General features: G+C 37.3%; 1 protein-coding gene and 1 pseudogene across 2 annotated transcripts in view; one reads left to right on the top strand and one right to left on the bottom strand.

Moving 5' to 3' along the window:
- Positions 1-22,002, top strand: part of ADGRV1 (adhesion G protein-coupled receptor V1) — a gene marked incomplete at its 5' end in the record, with an annotated part of 491,204 nt that overhangs the window by 130,263 nt on the left and 338,939 nt on the right. The window contains 13 exons of the mRNA XM_080804325.1: positions 643-819; positions 1,291-1,473; positions 4,288-4,467; positions 8,142-8,306; positions 8,903-9,020; positions 11,029-11,152; positions 12,136-12,274; positions 12,454-12,639; positions 12,988-13,220; positions 16,168-16,316; positions 18,324-18,525; positions 19,047-19,266; positions 21,682-21,921. Of these exons, the coding sequence (XP_080660451.1) occupies positions 643-819; positions 1,291-1,473; positions 4,288-4,467; positions 8,142-8,306; positions 8,903-9,020; positions 11,029-11,152; positions 12,136-12,274; positions 12,454-12,639; positions 12,988-13,220; positions 16,168-16,316; positions 18,324-18,525; positions 19,047-19,266; positions 21,682-21,921 (2,316 nt within the window). The remainder of the gene's footprint in view (positions 1-642; positions 820-1,290; positions 1,474-4,287; positions 4,468-8,141; positions 8,307-8,902; positions 9,021-11,028; positions 11,153-12,135; positions 12,275-12,453; positions 12,640-12,987; positions 13,221-16,167; positions 16,317-18,323; positions 18,526-19,046; positions 19,267-21,681; positions 21,922-22,002) is intronic.
- Positions 14,132-14,603, bottom strand: LOC308343523 (small ribosomal subunit protein uS17-like; annotated as a pseudogene). Its single transcript has one exon. The product of its transcript is annotated as a small ribosomal subunit protein uS17-like (transcript).

The raw sequence follows: 22,002 nt of genomic DNA, 5'->3' as shown, positions 1-22,002 counted from the left end.
TATATATTATTAGGTAAAGATAATATTGAATAGTAACATTAGTGCTACTAATAGTGGTATTAGTGATAGTGGATAATAGTGGCTTCTGGAAAGGACGTTCTGGGAAAGACATGAGAGATGGAACAAAACAGAAGTTTCTTTTCCTGTTCACTATGTATTTATGTTACCTTTTGAAATTTTTTATTGCCTATCCAGAAATAAAGTAACAGTTTTAAAAAAGTTAATTAAAATATAGGATAGTATCTAGATTTATAAGTCTAGAGCTTTCACTTTTAAGATGTATGTAGAATTTACCATTTCTCCTAAATTTGGGGGGTACTATATACATAAAACATATTGGATAGTATATGGTCGTAATTGTGTGATAGATTTTTAAAAATTGTTTTACTTGCTAATGAGTATTTAGCTTCAATTAAAAACTTGCCAGTAGGCTTTGACTATCCCCTAAGAGTCTGAAGTTGTCAGTGAAATGTATTAAAATATAAAAAGGAATCTTTCTTGTATCTGTGAAAGAACTACCCATTCCTGTCGGCCGTCCTTTATTTCTCACTGAAAACTACTAGGTTTCCAAGGTAATTTCAATGTATTTTTAAAAATAGAACATAATCTCTCTCCTGTTCTCCCCTCCACCTCCCACCCCAGGATAATGTTCCCGAGTTGGAGGAAGGATTTATTGTCAACATCACTGATGTGTACCTGGTGAATTCTGACTTCTCGGCAGGACAGCCAAGTGTGCGGAGGCCTGGGATAGAAATAGTTGAGATAATGATTGAAGAAAATGATGATCCCAGAGGAGTTTTTAAATTTCATGTTACCACAGTGAGATAAACTTTAATGTATTTATAGTAATACAGAAGCTTCTACCTGCTGATTTGGCCAATGTCATATATTTTCCACAAAATAATTGGCTTTGCTTCTAGATATTTATTAAATACCTGTCTTAAAATTTGTCTTATAGACTTCTTAGTTCTCTTTTTGTTAGACCAATGGTTCAAGCAAGTTTATTTTCATTAAATTTAAACAGAAGTGCTAAAGGTGCCTGTCTCAGAAGTGTGTGACTCTTGATCTCAAGGTCGTAGATATTGAGTGTAGAGATTACTTAAATGACTAAAGAAGTTTAAAAAGTTTTAAAAAATGTAAGAATTCTGGACACCTATTATGCATATTTATATCTGATCTTGGTTTCTATTTTGAAGGATGAAATAGAAGAAGAAATAATAAATTTAGAAAGTGATGACATATAAGAAGTTAGTTTTGTCTGGTGTTTTAACTTACGTTCTTTACTTGAAGGATATTGGTGGAGTCATTACTGCCTATGAGGTGCCTCCGCCCCTGAATGTTCTTCAGGTTCCTGTAGTCCGGCTGGCTGGAAGCTTTGGGGCGGTCAGTGTTTATTGGAAAGCAACAGTAGACACGGCTGGCCTGGAAGACTTTAAGCCATCTCATGGGATTCTTGAATTTGCAGATAAACAGGTATGCTAATCCTGAACATACTAGCGATTTTTTGGTTATACCTCAAGCATTTTATAGATACCACCAAATGAATGTGTGTTAGTGACTGCTAAATGTATTATACTTTGTATATCAAGCCAAACAGATTTATTATTAGTTAACATGTTATGATTTATTAATGGACATAGGAAGAGAAAGAGGCAAGATTTCTGAACTCCCCCACTTGATCCTATTTTAAGCAGAAGTTAAAGGAGGATAATAAATGACTTAAAAGTGCCTAAGAATGCGGGGGAGGGGTTGGGGGGAGGTAGGAAAAGAAAAAATGAAAAGATGGGATTGGGAGGGAGACAAACCATAAAAGACTCAATCTCAAGAAACAGACTGAGGGTTGCTGGGGGGAGGGGGGACGGGAGAGGGTGGTGGGGAAATGGACATTGGGGAGGGTATATGCTATGATGATTGCTGTGAAATGTGTAAACCTGGCGATTCACAGACCTGTACCCCTGGGGATAAAAATACATTATATGTTTATTAAAATAAAAAAAAAATCTAAAAAAAAAAAAGTGCCTAAGAATGTATTTTAAAAAGGGCCTCATGAACTTCACTATTCCTATGAACTTTAGATTAATTTATTCTATTTCTTTTTTTTAAAGAGATCTTATTTATTTATTTATTTATTTTAAAGATTTTATTTATTTACTTGAGAGAGAGAGAGAGAATGAGAGGGGGAGAAGGTCAGGGGGAGAAGCAGACTCCCCGTGGAGCTGGGAGCCTGATGCGGGACTTGATCCTGGGACTCCAGGATCATGACCCGAGCCGAAGGCAGTCACTTAACCAACTGAGCCACCCAGGTGCCCCGAGATTTTATTTATTTATGTAAGAGAGAGAGAGAGAGGGAGCACGTGCAAGCAGGGGTTGGGGGCAGATGGAGAAACAGCCTCCCCACTGAGCAAGAAGGCCCAAGTGGGACTCGATGCTAGGACCCTCGGGTCATGACCTGAGCCCAAGGCAGACACTTAACCGACTGAGCCACCCAGGCATCCCTATCTATTTATTTCTTAATGCTTATCAGTACAGATATTTATTTACTTAGGGTTTGCATTAAAAGTATGCACATTTATTACTTTTAATATCCCCAATTTTTCATTATAATAAAATAAGACTTTTTAAAATGACAGAAAAGAGACAAAATAATTAAAACTGGAAAAACTGAAAAGCAATGTTTTAGATTCTCTAAGAGTTCTCTAAGTATTCTCTAAGAGTTATAAGTGTTGCAAACTGGGCATTTTGTAACATGTAAATATAAGGTTTCCATAAAATTTTATAAAAATTTAAATCAATGAAAATAAGTGGAAAAAGCCTGTGAACAGCCATGAAAATGTTAATCGCTTCAAATGGCAGTATCCACCCACATAAAGTCTGATTTTGCCAAGACAAATTTGTACATTATGCATCAGCTTATTAGGTACTGCTGAAAAATAAACATACAGATCTATACTTTCCTACACATAATGGTCTATGTTGTTAATATTTGAAATCATGGGTTTTTAACAAACTTAGAACTTTAAAACATTTCTTACTAAAAGGAGGGGGAAATACAGATTTTTATACTCAAAGTAGAAACAAATACATTGATTTTTCATTGAAATATCCTTCCACCTTTACTTATATTACCAGCATTTTATTTTGTGTATAAGGTTGAAGTCCTCTTATTTAACAGTCTTAAGATCATCATCGTTCTTCAAGTTAACATTCTGTAGGAGAGGTGTCCTGTATTTTACAGTATAGAGTTGAGGTGCAGACATTTTAATAAGCTTCCACTTCAACATTTGATTTTGTTCAAGTTTCTGCCTGTGAGTGTAAATCCAGATTTCTCACTTTGCTCTTTTATTAAAGGTTTTAGGTAGATTTAGGTAGAAAAACTTCTTTTTCTGGTAAACATCTTTGTCAAAAAACTGGAATTTCCCTCTGAGATACAGAGAAGATTTTAAATGTGGAAATACAACTGGAATATTTTTTTAAAAATTTTATTTATTTAATTGAGAGAGAGTGTGTGTGCATGAGCGAGCATGAGCAGGGGAGGGGCAAGGGGAAGAGGGAGAAAAGCTGACTCCACACTGAGCAGGGAGCCTGATGCGGGGCTGGATCCCAGGACACTGAGATCGTGACTTGAGCCAAAAGCAGATGCCTAACCGACTGAGCCACCCAGGCACCCCACAACTGGAATTTTTTTTTTTTTTTTACAACTGGAATATTTTTATGACCAACAGTGAAATCACAAGCTGGGCCAGGTTTTACTTATTTATAAGTTATAAAAATGTTTAACATGGACTCAGACAAATGAATGACATTCTGATCATAAACATGTAAGAACAGCAAATTTGGGTTTTCTTCCTTCCTTTCTTTTACATTATAAGAGTAATATTTGAAACCAGACAGATTCATTCTAACTGCCAAAGACAACGATAATTTCTATGGTTTATGTTTGCGTAATTGTTATTACAGCCTGTATGGCATTTTAAATATTTTTATTCAAGAATCAGGCTTCACTGGTTTTTGTATACATAAATAACACTATATTTCATTACATATGTAATGTCCTTTATCTTGAAAATAATAGAATATAAATTTCTGACTTTGAAATACTCTGTAACTTTAAAATAGTGTTATAAACATAACAGTACAGAATATACTTTTTTGTACTATGTTTCTGGTAAATAAGTTTATTTATATATGATCAAAAATTGCTATTATGTCTTCCTTGCCTCTTATCCTCCCTCCCCCCTTCTTCTTTCTCTCCCTCCCTTTTTCTCTTCTTCCTTTTTTCTTTTGTAGGTTACTGCAGTGATAGAGATTACCATAATTGATGATGCTGAACTTGAACTCATGGAGACATTCAATATTTCCTTAATCAGGGTGGCTGGAGGTGGCAGGCTTGGTGATGATGTTGTGCTAACTGTTGTTATTCCACAAAATGATTCCCCATTTGGAGTATTTGGATTTGAAGAAAAGACTGTAAGTTACATATATGGGTGGGAGGGTGCCTTCCCTTGGGCTAATTTTTTTTTTTTTTTTTTTGTAATTTTTAGAAGAAAGATGTCTTTCATTTTTTAAAAAACTGTTACCCCTCCCTTACGATTCTCTGCTCAGGAGTCCTTAGAGTTGACTGTTGAATTAATGGCTGGTCCTCTCATCTGTGTTTGACAGTGATGAGTATTCTTACATCAGGTAATTACAAGAGGGAACAAATTCTTTTTATTGGATGACATAGGCCAAGATCTGCTTTTTGTCCATACGTTCTGTTCTCAGCCTGCCTTGCTGCCAGACCCCTATCCTGATCACAAGGCAAGATTCTGTCATGGATCTAAGTGTTACTCCCTTCTGGTACTCTCTCTTGACTTATATTGAACAAAAAACCACAGTCACCCCAGCTCACGTGTTTGTATTTCTCCTTTCTCCTCTCTTACTTCCTGTCTTACTTACTTTCTTACTGGCTGTCTCCTTCCAAGACTTACAAGAGGGAAGCTGATTATTATTATCACTTAACTGCAGAGGAAGGAAAAAAAAAACGTAACCAATCATTTATGCTGCCAGGTTGGGTGGCTAGTACTAAATGACCTCTACATCTTAAATATAAAATGAATTGTTAAAACTATATCATAATTATACACGATGATTTTATGTCATAATTTTTAAGACTATTTTTCAAAGGAAATTCCAAGATGAAATAATCATAAATACATGTAGGTAATTCCAATATATACAACTTTTCTGGCTCTATAGGTCACCATTCTCTTTATTTGATCACTTGTAGGTAATCAGTGATTCACCATAGATCATTTTATATAATAAACAGTTTGCTCTAATTCTCATTGTCTTTATTGTTCTGTAGATACAAGGCTAGACCTACAACTACCCTGTTAGGGCTGGGCATCCTAGATGCTCCAGAATTTAAATAAACACTAATGATTGCCTAATGACTTGATTATTGAAATTTCAATTTCATTAGAGAATGGGAACCATAAGAGGGACAGGACACACTTCTGCTATAACCTAGCGAGGCTGTCTTGGGGAAGGAATAAGCAGAAGTGTTTGTAAGGAGTGGTAGATTCACAGGAGAGTGGCTATGAATGTTTGCTCAGCAAAATGGAAAGTCTGGGGAACCTTAAACTATGAGTATAAAGAAGAGAGTAAAAAGTATCCATAGTATTATTCACCTGAGATACAGACATCATTAATATTTTGTTGTATTTCCAATAATGCTTTTTTTCTTTGCATATATGAAAAGAAGTATTTTAAACCGTATAAATATATAATTTAATTTTTATAATGTGTCTCTGTTAGCTTCTGAGGTTAGATAAAAGGTTCAGGGGTTTGGTCAAATCTTCAGTGGGAAATGTTGTTGCATTTAACTTTTTCACACTTCTGGACTCAGGCATTAGACTGTATGTTTACAAGCTTCTCTCACTGTCAGGGAAAATGAAGTTACATTGCTATTCGTAAGTAAGTTTTGTTTATTCATTTTCTCTGAACTGCTGTCATCAACTTTAGTGCACTCTTGGTCTGGGAATTGATATCGTCTTCAACTTCCAATTAATCTCAAATTTCTAGTTTGTCTTGCGATGTCAAAGTGGTGAGAGGGAGCCTGTGTTATTTCTCATAAGCCTTGTGACGAGGACGTGAGTTGCTATCTGTAAAGCCTGGACTTTACACTCAGTAGGTGTCCGTCGCTATTTTTAATCATTGTAGTATCAGGAGCGCCTTGTTGCTCAGCCCTTTGTGGCTCCTTCTTCGATAGTCTGTGTTTCTTAGGGCCAAAGGCTCTTGGTAACACAGAATTTATCTTTTAACATGTATCTGAGATATACAGTACTATACATACAGTGGACACTTTGTTAGCATTATCTGATGAAACATTAGATTTAGAACTGTAGGATATTGAGGAAAGATTGTTAGTGTAAACCTGTCAAATGAATAAGCTGCTCCCAAGGGCAATATGGTAAGTATACCAAAGCACTGGCCCCAGCAGAGGCTAAAGAAATCTGCTTGGGACACCTCAACTCAAATGTCATTATCTGTGGAAACAAAAAGGAAGGACTTATCTATGCATCCTGAGTTTATAGTGGATTTCTCCTATCTCACTTTGTTTGCTTCTTATTTACTATTTCTCTTCTCTGAGGATGGGGTATGAACGACACTGGGTGTGGAGTCAGAACATTTGAAGCAAAGAGGAGGCTCCTCTTCTTGTGCATAGAGCTAGCCCCCAGATCCTTAAGAGTTTCCGTGAGGCTTAAATGAGATAGAGTATATGTCAGAACTGATGTATGATAGAAGCTCAATAAATATTAGTTGGTTCTAAATCTCTGCTCTTGGGCGCCTGAGTGGCTCAATTGGTTAAGCAACTGCCTTCGGCTCAGGTCATGATCCTGGAGTCCCGCAATCGAGTCCTGCATTGGGCTCTCAGCTCCATGGGGAGTCTGTTTCTTCCCTCTGACCTTCTCCCCTCTCATGTTCTCTCTCACTCTGTCTCTCTCTCTCTCTCTCTCAAATAAATAAATAAAAATTTTTTAAAAAAGATTTTATTTATTCATTTGACAGACAGAGGTCACAATTAGGCAGAGAGGCAGGCAGAGAGAAAGGAAGGTAAGCAGGCTCCCTGCTGAGCAGAGAGCCCGATGAGGGGCTTGATCCCAGGACCCCGAGATCACGACCTGAGCTGAAGGCAGAGGCTTTAACTCACTGAGCCACCCAGGCGCCCCAATAAATAAAATCTTAAAAAAAATAAAAATAAAAAAATAAATCTCTGCTCTTGACACCAGCACAAAATCTCATGGGAAAAAAACCCAACAGCTTTGTATTAGATATTTAATTGTCTGTCTGTCTTAAAAATGGAGAGCATTGCATTATATTTTTATGTTTACATAACAGGCAGACATTATAGGCTCAGTTTGGACTTTGCTTCAGATTCAGTATATGCAATTCAGTTGAACAAAGTCTCTTAATAAGGATCTTGTATAGAAACTAAATGGTACAGGTAAACAAAGTATTGAATGTCTTTCTCTCTTTATGTCAGGTTAATAAAACCTCTTTTAAATTGGACTTACTGAAATTGACCAACTGCAGATAATTAGGAGGGCACTTGTGGTCTGTATTATGTGGGGAGCCTGACTACCATTAACTAAGAACTCCTAAATCCTACATCCTTAACATAGTAAGGGTTTATTTCTTCTTTGTGTAAGAGTCCTACACCTGTGTTCCTGGTGGGGTCTTATGGACACCTCATCTCCAACTGACATTTCAAGTACCGGACTCTTTCCTTTTCCGGTTCTTTCCTCCTTTGGGTCCTGGAGTCCTCACTAGTCACCCAGAAAATGGGAAAACATGGAATGTGGAATGTTCTGTGGGAAGTTGATGGCCAGACTGTGAGGAGCATAATTCATTTCCCATATGGTCTGCTGGCCGGAATTCAGTCACATGCTCCACCTAATTACAAGAGAGCCCAGGAAATGCCAAGTAGCAGAGTGTCTAGGACAAAAAGGAAATAGGGTTTGGTGAAACATTTTCTTTCTGCCACATGATCATACCATGAACAGAGTTCTAAACTGAAAAGTAGGTATTATAAATAGAAATAAGATTGTTTTTCCTGCTTCATTTTTTTCCCCCACCTAACTCGATTGTCTTTCTTTTAGGTAATGGTTGATGAATCTCTTTTGTCTGATGACCCTGATTCATATGTGACATTGACGGTTGTCCGGTCCCCAGGAGGAAAAGGGGCTGTTCGGCTTCAGTGGACCCTAGATGAGACAGCTAAAAATGATCTCAGGCCTTTGAATGGGACGCTTCTTTTTGACGAGGTATAGTCAGTGTCAGGACTCCTATAGTTTTACTCAAACTTGTATTTGTTTTTTTCCCATAGTGTTGCTTATGAATTCATATGATGGTATTTACTATGTATCTGGAATCTTTTTAAAATCATATGCACTTTGGAGGACAATCTCTCTCTCTCTCTCACACACACACACACACCCCTAGAAATCTGAAATCAAATATAATTTAGACACTGCCTCCATCCCACCATGAAAACTACTCTTCTCTCAACATTTTCTCTCCAATTGAGGACAAAAACCAGTCAACCAAGCTAGACATCTGGATGTCATCCCCATTTCTACCCCCTTTGTAACTCTTGTCTATATTTGATCACTGGGTCTGGTCACATTTTAGACAATTTAGAGGTCATGTTAATTTCCCCCCTTTTTTCCTATTAAAAATTTAAATGGGGTTTATGGTCAGAGCTAAATTTTACATAGTAATTCATCTAGAAGCAGCTCATAATTCTAAGGTACAAAAAGGACACACTTTAAAAATGCTTATGGACATAAACATTATTCCACTGAGAAACCCAAAATTTGGCTCAATCTGGAAAATGTATTATTCCTCTCATTTGATGTAGACTGAGTCTCAGAAGACCATTGTACTGCGCACACTTCGTGATACTGTGTTGGAAGAGGACAAGCATTTCACCATTCAGTTGATATCAATTGATGAGGTAGAAATATCTCCAGTGAAAGGTAAGAGAAATTTATATTTTTGGAGCTTAAGAAGTAGATACTCAGAAAAATACAACCAAATAATCAATAGTCACAAAGTTAAGTTTTATAATTCCTAAAATGTTTGCTAAAACATAAAGATGTCATTTCACACCTGTACTACAGTCAAAGAATTTTTAAAACTAAATTCGAATACCTGATATTGGTAAAGTCATATGTCAGAGATTTCATAATACTTAGCTCTGTGATTTTTTAAAAACATTTTATTTATTTATTTGACAGACAGAGATTACGAGTAGGCAGAGAGGCAGGCAGAGAGAGAGGGGGAAGCAGGCTCCCCGCTGAGCAGAGAGCCCGATGTGGGACTCGATCCCAGGACCCTGAAATCATGACTTGAGCTGAAGGCAGAGGCTTAACCCACTGAGCCACCCAGGTGCCCAGCTCTGTGATTTTTTAAAAAGATGTTTATTGTAGTGATGTTTATAAAATAAAATACGGAAGCTTCCTAAATGGTCCATCAATAGAAGACCTATTAAATATGAAAGAGTACCATGTAAGTGTTCAAAAGGATATAGCAGAAAAAGCCTTAATTACATTAAAACTTAAAAACAATTACATGGGTAACCGTTGTGTTACGGCAAACTTCATAACATGTTCAAAGTCATCCCATTTTTGTCGTGTGCTTGTTACAAGTGTTTGGAATTATTTACTTGAAATGTCGATAGTGGGTTTTAATTACCTACATTTTCTACACATATTTGTAATGGTCACATATTACTTTTACAATAAAATATTATTTTAAAACCTAGCATATTACGTCTTTTTCAGCCTACTCTGTATATTTTCATTTGAAAGTGATTACTTCAATGTTTTGATATTTCAGAAACAGACATTGTAATTCTCATTTGCCTATGGCCCATATGCAAATTTGTTTCTTAGATCTGGAGAGAAAGAATTAATGTTTCTAAAGCATTTGCATTGTGCTATGTGTAATAGTAACCGTAAAAAAATGGCCCAGCCACTTTGATAGGATAGCTTAGTGACTGTTACATGCCTTTCTTTGCCATCAAGGGCTCCATTGTATGTGAAAGTCTGTGGCCAAAAAAGCAGAATTCTGTGGCCAAAAAGATTGTTAAAATTATAAAGAATATCACTGTACATACCTAAGGTAGTTGGGTTTTTTGCATTTTTATCTAGAGTGCTTTCCAACAAACTTATGAGGGAATCATATGATTGTACCATATTCTCCACACATCTTACATTAGCTCAGTTGTCAGCACCCTGTTAAATATCAGAATTGATGACATACAGACTAACTAGACCTAAGAATAAGAATATACTAGTGGTTCAGGGTGAATCATATATTAATAAAAAAATTCATAATATATTTCAAATTGTGACATACTTGGACATGACAAACCACTTTTGGTTTTATTAATCCATTGCCAAAGAAAGTGAGACTATGGTAATTCAGTCCTTTGTTTGATGAAACCCTAATAAGAACTTCTGGAAATGATTTTCTTCAAGTTACTGATAAATTATAATATGAATACTCACATTATTTGGTATGGTTTTCTTATCAATAATATTTGACTCATTTTTATAAATGCTTATAAGCAATAATGGAGTCAGAAAATTAAAAAGTACCCAGGAATTCTTGCTTTTGCCACTTAGCCAGTTGTAGTGAACTGCCTGCAAAATGGTTACCGCAGAAGTGAATTAATGCAAATGGTAGGAGAGTACTTACTTACCATGGGAGTGAGAGCGGAATTATTATCCACTTTCTCCTGCCCCCTTTCATTAAAATATGATCTAGGGCAAGTTATTTGCCTCAATGTCTTGAGTGCCTCAGTATGCTTAAATAATTTCATTGGTAAAATGAAGATAATGTTAGTATCTAATTTACATGGTTGTCATGGCAATTAATTCATAAGATTTGTATACATGGAGTGCTGAGAATTTTGCCAGGCTTATACTAAGTGAATACATGTGTTTGCTACATACGTGTTATGTATCAACTTCAACTTAGGTAGCGCATCAATAATCATTCAGGGAGAAAAGGGAACATCAGGAGAAGTTGGGATAGCTCCATCATCTAGGCATGTCCTCATTGGAGAACCCTCAGGGAAGTATAATGGTACTGCTATCATCAGGTAAGTTGTCATGATTTTTGCCCCCCTCAGGTGGAGATTTTGAAGTTTTATTTAAATCACTAGCATTTTTATGCCATAAGTGCGTTTTTCTCATTACATACATATTTCTCAAGCATCGTCATTTTATGTATTACTAACATCCTGTGAGAAGTAGATAATATTTTTGGCAAAAATTGAAGCCATTTCCTAACCTGTCTTGAAGTTAGATTATGAAGAATGTCTAGGAAAAGTTCTTTCAACAAAAATATATTGATCATGCAGTGGTGTATTGACCTCTCTTGACATTAGATCATAACTATTTCTTGGGTGATTTGTACAACCCATGACAAGAAAAACACCTTGAGTTAATTCCAGGAGAGCTGATGCTTTTGGCCCTATTCTGTCGCTAATCATGTAAAATAAGAGAGTTACTTCATCTCTGTAAGCTTCTGTCTTAGTTACAGAATTATTCCTTTGAAAATTCTCTGGATCAAACATTTTATGATTCTAAGCATTTTAAAATTAGGGCCTACTTTATAATGAAGTAGTATGATCATAGGCAATTTTGTTTAATACAAAGTTTCTCATGACTGGTGGGACAACTGTCAGTGAAGTAACTGAATTTGAGTTAATATTTTATCTTTCTGGTAGTTTTCCTTTAGTGTTGCTTGTAAGTGCTATTTTTTAGAGAACTGTGTTAAGCCATTCATTTTTTGCACCCTTGTGTATTAAGTGAACTCTGTAAATACTTTCTTTTAAATCCCTTCAAGTGTTCCCCTTCTAAAGTGTAGGTTTTGCTAGTATTGTCAAGCAAATTTACATACGCTCAGTACTTTGAGTGGTACTATCCTGGAATCATAAAACTTGCTTTTGATTTGATAGATAAGGATCTATAATGCATACTGTTCTTGAAATAAATGAAAATTGTTGTTGAAAGACACAAAAAATATTTAGGAAAGATTACTTCAACAAAAATGTACTGATTATATATTTATGTAATATAGCCTCGTTCGTGGCCCAGTGATCTGGGGAGAGGTCACCGTGTACTGGAGGATATTCCCCCCTTCTGTGGGAGAATTTGCTGAAATGTCAGGAAAACTGACAATGCGAGATGGACAGTCTGCAGCAGTTGTAATAATACAGGTAGCAATATGACTGGTTTCTGTTATGCTCCTTGTTGTGTGTGTGTGTGTGTGTGTGTGTGTGTGTGAATGAGGGGTGGGGTGGTCAGAGGTGGTGGTATCCCTGAGTTGTTGTGGACATGAGAGGTATTTTTCTTTAAACGTTAGAACCTACCGTTGATGGCTCTTTTTGTCCTCTAGGTTTTGAATGATGATATTCCTGAGGAGAAGAGCTCCTATGAGTTTCAGCTTACTGGAATCAGTGAGGGTGGGTTACTGAGTGGATCCAGCAGCACTGCCAACATCACCGTGGTGGCCAGTGACTTTCCCTATGGCCGATTCTCCTTCTCACAGGAGCAACTTCGAGTGTTGGAAGAAGCCCGAAGGGTAGAGTATAAAATGCTTAAAATCTTATACATCACTTTTGGTTTTTATTTTGTGCGTGATTTTTTTTTTCCCCAAAGCTGGCTTAACCTTTAAATATTAAGACTTCGTGTAGCAAGCTATATTGTGAGTCATCTTTAAAATGTGTTTCCTGGCTCATACTCCAGAGTTTTCACAAATTGATTAATTTGCTACTAACACCATTATTTTAACATATATTTTATAAACTTATAGATTCTACATAAACTTAACCCTAGTAAACCTAGAATCTTTAGTTAGAAACCATAAAAAATTAGGTATGAGCTGGTGGATTAGACACCCAAGTCAGATAAAAACTGCTTCTTGGCTTAGGTGAATATCACCGTCGTCCGTTCAGGGGGATCATCTGGCCGCGTGAGACTCTGGTACGAGACCGTGAGTGGGACAGCGGAGGCAGGCTTGGACTTTATTCCTGCAGCGGGGGAGCTCCTCTTTGAAGCCAGGGAGATGGCGAAAAGTGTGCACATTGAAATACTTGACGATGGTCTTCCTGAAGGACCAGAGGAATTTTCTCTAGTAATTACAAAGGTGGAACTCCTGGGAAGGTAAAGTTTTAAAAAAGAAAATTAGGCAAAAGAAAATAGAGAGAGAGAGAATGTGTTATAGAGGGATTAATACTGAACTTGCCCTCTTTCAGATCTATGTGAGAGTGGAACAGGGCATAGCAGGGAAATTATGACAAGGACTGTCCCTTGTGCAAAGTTCTAAAATACTAGTTTTTGCTCAAAGTTGAAAGTGTGTTATTTTCATTTGAGAGTTCACTCTGGGTAGTCAGAGAATTGAACATGGTATGAGCTTGTAATAATTAGATAAGGAAATGGAGTTTGCAGGTCAGCTGGTGTGATGGAATTTACTTTCCCTTTCCTCTATCTCTACACCTGAGGGCTGAGTGAGAAATTTCTTTCCTTGGTATCCCTATTATCTTCTGTGGGGAAATGAGGTAGAGTTATCAAGTGGGGAAAAGTAGGAGTCAAAGATAGTCAGTTGTAACCGTGTACCACGTTTTTATTGATCAAGAATTAACCATATTGAGGCTGTCTTGTTCTCTGACTTAGTGGGAGCAGACTTGATTCACATGGGTGGGAAACACCTGAAGCCTGCTGAAATACCCACAAATTGAGTAGCCTGGAGCACAAAACCCTCAACTAGAATCATGTTCGTATTTACATAAGTCTTAAAGAAATTTTTCTGGTTCATGAAAATGGTTTTGCATCTATTAGATGAATGCTATGTTTTAAAAGCTTTTTCTGACTAAAATATTTCACTAAGTGACTTTGGTAAAATATATATCAATCCCACGTGGAGAAAATACTGTGGGTTTGTGTACACTTCAAATCTTAATTTTCCTAGAAATGATTCCGTTCCTGGCAATTGGCATGAATTTTCTTTTTTTTTTTTTTTAAACTGGGAAAATAACTGTATTTTCTTCGGGATTGTGGCAGATGTCTAACTATTCTCAGAACTCCTGGAATTGCTTGTTGGGGCCAGTGGCCTTCATGGCTTTGAGCACGTTGAAGCTCACAGTCTTGCTCAGGGGTCAGTATTCCCCACTGTGACAATGTCATTGATCTGGAGCTCTCTGAAGCAGGAGAACAGGTGCACAGACATGTTCTTGTGACGTTTCTCAAAGCAGGTGTACTTTTGGGGGTAGTGGAGGTCGTCTCAGTGGATGATGGTGGTCCTCTGCATCTTCTTGGCCACCACACCAGACAGAATGCACCCTCAAATGGAGACATTACCAGTGAAGGGGCATTTCTTGTCAATATAGGTGCCCTCTATGGCTTTCTTGGGCATCTTGAAGCTCAGACCCATGTTTTGGTAGTATTGTGGGAACGTCTCCTCGCCAGCTTCTCCAAGCAGGACCCTTTTCTTATTTTGAATGATGGTTAGCTGTTTTGGTAGGCATACTCTGTCAGAATGTCTGCCATCTTCCCAGCCACCTGCGAAGAGGAAAACTGGCAGTAGGAATGAATTTGCACTTATATTAAATGTGTTAAAATTTGAGGTTGTCGGGGCGCCTGGGTGGCTCAGGTCATGATCCCAGGGTCCTGGGATCAAGCCCCGCATTGGGCTCTCTGCTCGGCGGGAAGCCTGCTTCCTCCTCTCTCTCTCTCTCTCTCTGCCTGCCTCTCTGCCTACTTGTGATCTCTGTCAAATAAATAAATAAAATCTAAAAAAAAAAAAAAATTTGAGGTGGTCATTGACTATTTTAATGAAGTAAGTGAAATTTATTCATTAGCCCATTAAGTTGTAGATAACATCCATGTTATTGACTAATTAGGACTTGAAGATTTTGCCCCCTTTCTTTTTAAAAGAAAAAAAAAAGCAATTCTTACATAAAGTTAATTCTGAGAAAACAAGTTTTTCCTTCTAGGTAAATTTCTAAGTTTCCTTTGACTTGAAAAAGTAAAGTTTTAAAGTTTAGTTGCTAGAAAATTCACTGCTTTGGTATTAAGGTAATCAGCTAAGCTACAGTCCATCTCAGACAACTATTAACAGTTTTGGGTTTTCTTAAGATTTTACTTATTTATTTGTCAGTGAGAGAGTGCACAAGCAGGGGGACCAACAGGCAGAGGGAGAAGCAGGTTACCCGCTGAGCAAGGAGCCGGATGTGGGACTTGATCCCAGGATCCTGGGTGGGATCATGACCCCTGAGCAGAAGGCAGATGGTTAACTGACTGAGCCACCCAGGCGTTCCAACGTTTACTCTTATCATTTAATATTTTTAATTCCCCGTTTTCTAATTTTGCCTTATATGTAACCTGACTTTAACCTTTTGAAACTATGTAGCATAAAAATACCAGGTAAATAGATTTTGAGAATTGAAGAAAGGACTAAAATGGTTTACTGCCATTTTTTAGCTTCAGGAATTAAAGTGATATGAAACTGAAAGATAAAAGGTTTCTTCAGTGGGAATCATATCAATCAAAAAAAAGTTACTTCCTTAGCAGAAATATGTCATTAGCCAAGTAAACCACCATCTGTATTAAAGACTAGAGGCATTGACTGTAATTGGGGTTCAGAGAAATATTTCCTTGTAGCTTGAAATTTCAGTAGTACCATGACACCTGCTTTTTCTTTAAAGTAACCCTTTCAGCCTGTCCCTGAATACACTGCAGATCTGCCTGAAGCCCCTGCCACAGCCCCTCACAATCAGAGGAGTTTATCAGTGCATTCCTAGCCCAGAGGTTCATCTTACAACTTTTCCCCAATTTCCTGATAGTCGTATTATCTTCCCATTGCCCAAGTTTAATAACGTTTTATTGGTTTTGGTTTCATCCAGGCAGTAATAATTGGGAGCAGCCCAGAAGTCTATTTCAGACATCATTTCAGGAAAAAAAAAAAAAGTATTTTAGTGTTGGGGATCTTTCAAGGTATTAAAATGCTTAATAGGACTAAGTTGTAGGAGCTAAGCGGACTCTTCAGCTCATGCTCACCAATTATGTACTCATTTTCTTTTCTTTTATTATTATTTTCTCATGACTTTGCAAGAGGGTATGATTTTACCATCCGAGAAAATGGTCTTCAGTTAGATCAACCTCCTGAAATAGGAAACATCTCCATTGTCCGAATCATAATAATGAAAAATGATAATGCAGAGGGTGTCATTGAATTTGACCCAAGGTATACTGCCTTTGAAGGTAAGTTCGGCAGTCTTATAAATTTACCACTACTTTCTGAGTTACAGAGTAACTGAGCATGACCCTGTCAGTTTGAATTTCCATGTGTAAATGTTCTCAGCTTGCTCTGTGTATGTGCATGCATGTGTGTGTGTGTATACATGTGTATGTACATACATGGACACCTTCTTATGTATTTACATAAGCCTTTATATATTTATATGTTTATTTTTTTAATCTGTTTTGTGTTACCTTTGAGCAGTATTAAATCCCACTTGTGTATGGCAAAGCTGAATGGTAAGGAACAAGACTTATGCCCATATTCCCAACTGGGGAAAAAGAGGTGGCTGCTTTTTGGATTTTATTCAAAGTCACATGCCTTTCAAAATAAACATGTTTATCTTCTTGCTGCGATTAATTTATTGACCTCATTGCCTCTATCAAATTCATTGGTTATGTAGCCATTTTTTTTTTAGATTTTATTTATTTATTTGACAGAGATCACAAGTAGGCAGAGAGGCAGGCAGAGAGAGAGGGGGAAGCAGGCTCCCCGCTGAGCAGAGAACATGATGTGGGGCTCGATCCCAGGACCCTGAGATCATGACCTGAGCCGAAGGCAGAGGCTTAACCCACTGAGCCACCCAGGTGCCTCTATCTAGCCATTTTTAAAGTTCATCAGAAATTACTTTGGAGGGGTGCCTGGGTGGCTCGGTCGGTTAAACGTCTGTCTTTGGCTCAGGTTATGACCGCAGGGTCCTGGGATTGAGCTCTGTATCGGGCTCCCTGCTCAGAGGGGAGTCTGTTTTCCCTCTCTGCCCCCTCATGTGCTCGCTCGCTCTCTCTCTTACTTTCCCTCTCAAATACATAAATAAATAAACTCTTTAAAAAAGAAATCATTTTGGAATTGGTTAATATTGACTTTGTGGGTAAAGTCATGGAAGACACCACCGTTTTGTGAACCTCAGTCTACAGCTAATAAAAGTCATGCTGCATTTTTAATACCAAGTGGTAAATAAAGGACTTAGAATTTTTTTTCTGTCTGCTGATTTCTGTTTGATTCATTATCTTTGGGGGAATTTAGAGCAATGCATATTTATAATGACAATATAAATTCAGTATTATTTAGTCATGGCTACTATGAACTGTTGGCTAATAAAAGCATAGCCAATGTAAACTCTATTAAATGATATTTTTATTTACAGAGGTTAACATAACGAGAGCAAAATACATTTTTGAGAACAATTTTTAGTTAAAATTAAACATCGAGGATACATTTTCAGATTCTCAAGTAGATTTCATAGGAACTTAAAATGTAATAAAATTGTATTTTTATCTGGACTTTTAAAAAGCATTCATATAATTAACATGAACTTCAATTGTTTATACTATGTGTTCCACTAAATGTAGATACAATTCAGAATACTTTCCTTTGAGTACACATATTTTAAGAATATTTCACGTTCATCTAGCATTGCTTTGGAAAGCAAAGATCATTTATTTCTATGTAGCACACAGAGAGAATACCTATGCTAATAATTAAATAGGTTATTTCAATTATAACTTACACTGTTCACTATAATTTTCAGTTTATGACAAACTATATTTCTCATAAAAATAAGTCTTGAATTTTTCACTAATTTTTAAAAAAGATTTACTTATTTATTTGAGAGTGTGTATGTGTGTGCGTGTGTGTGTGTGCGTGCGTGTGCGCGCCTGCCCTTGGAGGGAGAGGGACAGAGGGAGAGAGAGGGAATATCAAGAAGACTTCCCACTGAGCAGAGAGCCTGACACAGGGATCGATCTTACCATCCTGAGATCATGACCTGAGTAGAAATCAAGAGTCGGACACTTAACTGACTGAGCCACTCAGGTGCCCCCAGTATTTTTTTAAATTTATAAAAATTATGGGGAAAAAATGAGAGCTTGCACTGTCCTGTTATATTTAATTGCTATGTTTAATTTGACTGACTCTTATAAAAGCTAGTTGCTTTGTCTGGGATACCAATTAATTGCACATTCCTGCTACAGTGGAGGAAGATGTTGGAATGATCACGATTCCGGTGGTGAGGCTGGGAGGAACTTACGGCCGTGTGACTGCTGATTTCATCTCTCAGAGCTCCTCTGCAGTTCCTGGTGGTGTCGATTATATACTGCATGGCAGCTCGGTCACCTTTCAGCACGGGCAGAACTTAAGTTTTATAAATGTGTCCATCATTGATGACAGTGAAAGGTAATACTATTTAGTAACGTCAGAAATAATTGTAGTCATATGTAAAGCATGATTACTATGTTCCAATCCTAACTTATGTTTTGCACTGATAATAGAATTTTAGGTTATATATATGCCCGTTGAGAAACCAGTGAGAAACTTTGGGGGGTGTTGGGATAGGAAAGAAGGGATTGGGAGATGATTGGGATTTTGTGTGTCACTTTTTCATATACAGGGAAATAATAACTTTTGCTCTCTTATATTTGAAAAGTCTAATCAGAATGTAGAAACATCCTGCAATTCACTTCCTTAATGCATTAAGCAATTCAAAAGAAAGGAAGAAAGTCTAGTAACTATTGCAGGTTATATAATATTGAAGTTGATCATTCATGCTTTTAGCTGAGCACCCTCTTCTTACCACTTGGTGTATGAATGCTGTGCCTTGAATATGTATGACCAATTTGGAAAATGACTAGTTATTTGGATCTTAGAAGCATTTTAATATGTTTAGACTCACAGAATTGCTCCTTCTCGCTATGCAGTGAATTTGCAGAACCCATTGAAATTTTGCTTGTTGGAGCTACTGGCGGAGCGGTCCTTGGGCGCCACCTAGTGAGCAGAATCACAATTGCCAAGAGCGACTCTCCCTTTGGCGTTCTAAGATTTCTTAATCAAAGCAAAATTTCTGTTCCTAATCCCAATTCCACAATGATTTTATCCTTGTTGCTGGAGCGGACTGGAGGACTGTTAGGAGAGATTCAGGTAGAGTATTCTTCCCATGGTTTAAAAAATAATTTTGGGGAAAAAAAAAAAAGAAAAAAAAATAATTTTGGGAGTGCCTGCGTGGCTCAGTGGGTTAAAGCCTCTCTCAGAGGGTCATGATCCCAGGGTCCTGGAATCGAGCCTGGCATTGGGCTCTCAGCTCAGCGGGGAGCCTGCTTCCCCCTCTCTCTCTGCCTGCCTCTCTGCCTACTTGTGATCTCTGTCAAATAAATAAATAAAATCTTTAAAATAAAATAATAAAATAATTTCGATGGCTTGAATATAGAGTTGGATTTTCTTATTCTTCAAAGATATCCATTTATTTATTCATAATCAACAATATTTATTAGTTACCCACTGGGTATAAAGTAGCTGACAAGTCCTGTGAATTACAGAAAAATATATATGAGACTTTGCTGTCATCAGGAACTCTTGAGAGCAAGTTAGAAATGAGATGAAATGAAATGAAATTCTGATAAAATGTTCAAGTATTTTTTCAGTGCTTTCTGAGTGCCAAACCCTCTTCTGGGCACTGAGAATACACTGATGAATGAGACAGACCTTGTCTCTGTTCTCTTAGGGTTTTCAGAACAGTAAACAGATAAATTTAAAATATATATATGTGTGATAACACTTAAGCGATCTACAGGGATATCAGATCTAGAAACACAATCATGAGTCACCTGTCGACTACTCTAGATGGTGACATTATGATATTTAAGCTGAAAGCTAGATACTGAGACATGGTCATGTAATTGTTAGAGAGCTGAGCCTTTTGGCAGAAGCAATAGACAAACCTGGCCTGTTTGAGGTCTGGAGGGTTCCATGCAGCACAAGGTCCATTGGAGAGGTTAGTAGGTGTGTGATCACAGAGACCCTCCTAAGTCAGGCTAAAGGGTATTCTGAGTGCAAATAGGATGCCATTAGAGAGTGTGAGGCAGGGGAATGGTGTGGATGTCCCCGGGGTTGCCATTTTAAGTAGCTCACTTGTGACTACTTGGTGGGGAAATGGAATGTCAAGAAGCCAGAGCAGAAGCAGGAAGGGCAGTTAGGAGGCTCTTGCCCTCTGTCGTCCAGGGCTGAGCTGACAGTGGCTAAGATGGGTGCAGATGGGATGCTGAGAAGTGAATAGATATTGAGCATCTTTTGGAGGAAAAATTTCACACGAGGCAAAGAGGAATCAAGAATAACTGCTAAAATTTTAGTTGAGCATTTGGCTAAACTGTAGTGTTGTTTACTGAGATAGGCAGAAGCTTGGGGGGAGGTGTGGAATCAAGAGTTCTGTTTTGGTCTTGTTCATTTGAGATTGCCATTGGCCGTCCCAGTAGAGGGTCAAGCAGGCAGGGGGTGTGTGAGTATGGGCTGTAGGGAGGTCAGAGGCTGCTGACGCATGTGGAGGCATTTGAAACCACGTGGCTGAAGGAGTGTAGATAGGAATGTGAAGAATACAGCCGGAAGTCCTGGGCTACAAGCATTGAACGATCTGAGGAAGGAGAGCCAGCATAGAAAATTGAGATGTAAAAGCAAAGGGGAAGATATGTATCATGGAGGCCATGGAAGACGGGACGCTGTGTTTCAAGGAAAAGGAAGTGATCAGCTATGCCCAGTGCTAGTGAAAGATAAAAGAAGCAAAGACAAAGTCCCAATGTTCTTTCCATGTAGATATGAAAAGTATGTAATTTTATATTATAGAAATACTTAAAAATGCATTTATTATACAATTTTGTTTCTTATAACGGTTTATGAAAATGTATGTTCATTTTATACCAGAAATTTATTTATGTATATTTAGAAGAGATTGCACACCCAGCAGATTTTTCATGTGGTTTTATTGTCTTATTCAAATAGGTTTTGATTAACAGAGACTGTGCATACAGCAAGACAGTGTTGTACTCATTTCTTAAAGTTTATATTTCTCTAATATATATATTATATTACAATATAAATATACATATCTAAATATGTACATTTAAAATGGGTACTTATTTTTCTGTGGTGATGACCAGTGATCAGGTATTCATATTTTTCTTTATTATCTATGAAAACTCATATTCTGTTAGTATGTAGTTTATATTTGCAAATATTAGTATTTTTAAAAAGATATGAGGAGCTATCTTAAAAAGATATCTGGAGCTATCCTAGAATAATTTTCATATATATATACATGTATATAAGATATGTAATTTTTTTTTTCTAGTACTACATATCCTACAAAGTAATTCTTTGTTTAAAATTGTTTCTGTCTGGGGCACCCGGCTGGCTCAGTCAGTAGAACATGCAACTCTTGATCTTGTGGTTGTGAGTTTGAGCCCCAGTTTGGGTGTACAGATTACTTTTTTAAAAATCTTAAATAAATAGATAGATACAAGTGAAATAAAATTGATCATCTCTATTAAAAACACAAACACTCTGCAGGTGAACTGGGTGATTTTAGGACCCAATTCTCAGGAAGCCTTACCACCACAGAACAGAGACATTGCAGACCCAGTGAGTGGATCCTTCTATTTTGGGGATGGAGAAGGTGGTGTGAGAACCATCACTCTGACAGTCTATCCTCATGAAGACATTGAAGTTGAAGAGATATTCATTATTAAACTTGAACTTGTGAAGGGAGAAGCTAAATTAGACTCCAGAGCTAAAGATATTACATTAACAGTAAGTCTGACTTTATTTTTCCCACAAAATTTTGGAGTAATGGATTTATGAGAAAATGCATTTTACATTTGTTGAAACTCC

Source organism: Martes martes (genome assembly GCF_963455335.1).
Source record: "Martes martes genome assembly, chromosome: 5".
In the NCBI taxonomy this organism is placed as follows: domain Eukaryota; kingdom Metazoa; phylum Chordata; class Mammalia; order Carnivora; family Mustelidae; genus Martes; species Martes martes.
The sequence above is the reverse complement of the archived record's forward strand: the minus strand, read 5'-3'. Positions and strand labels throughout refer to the sequence as shown.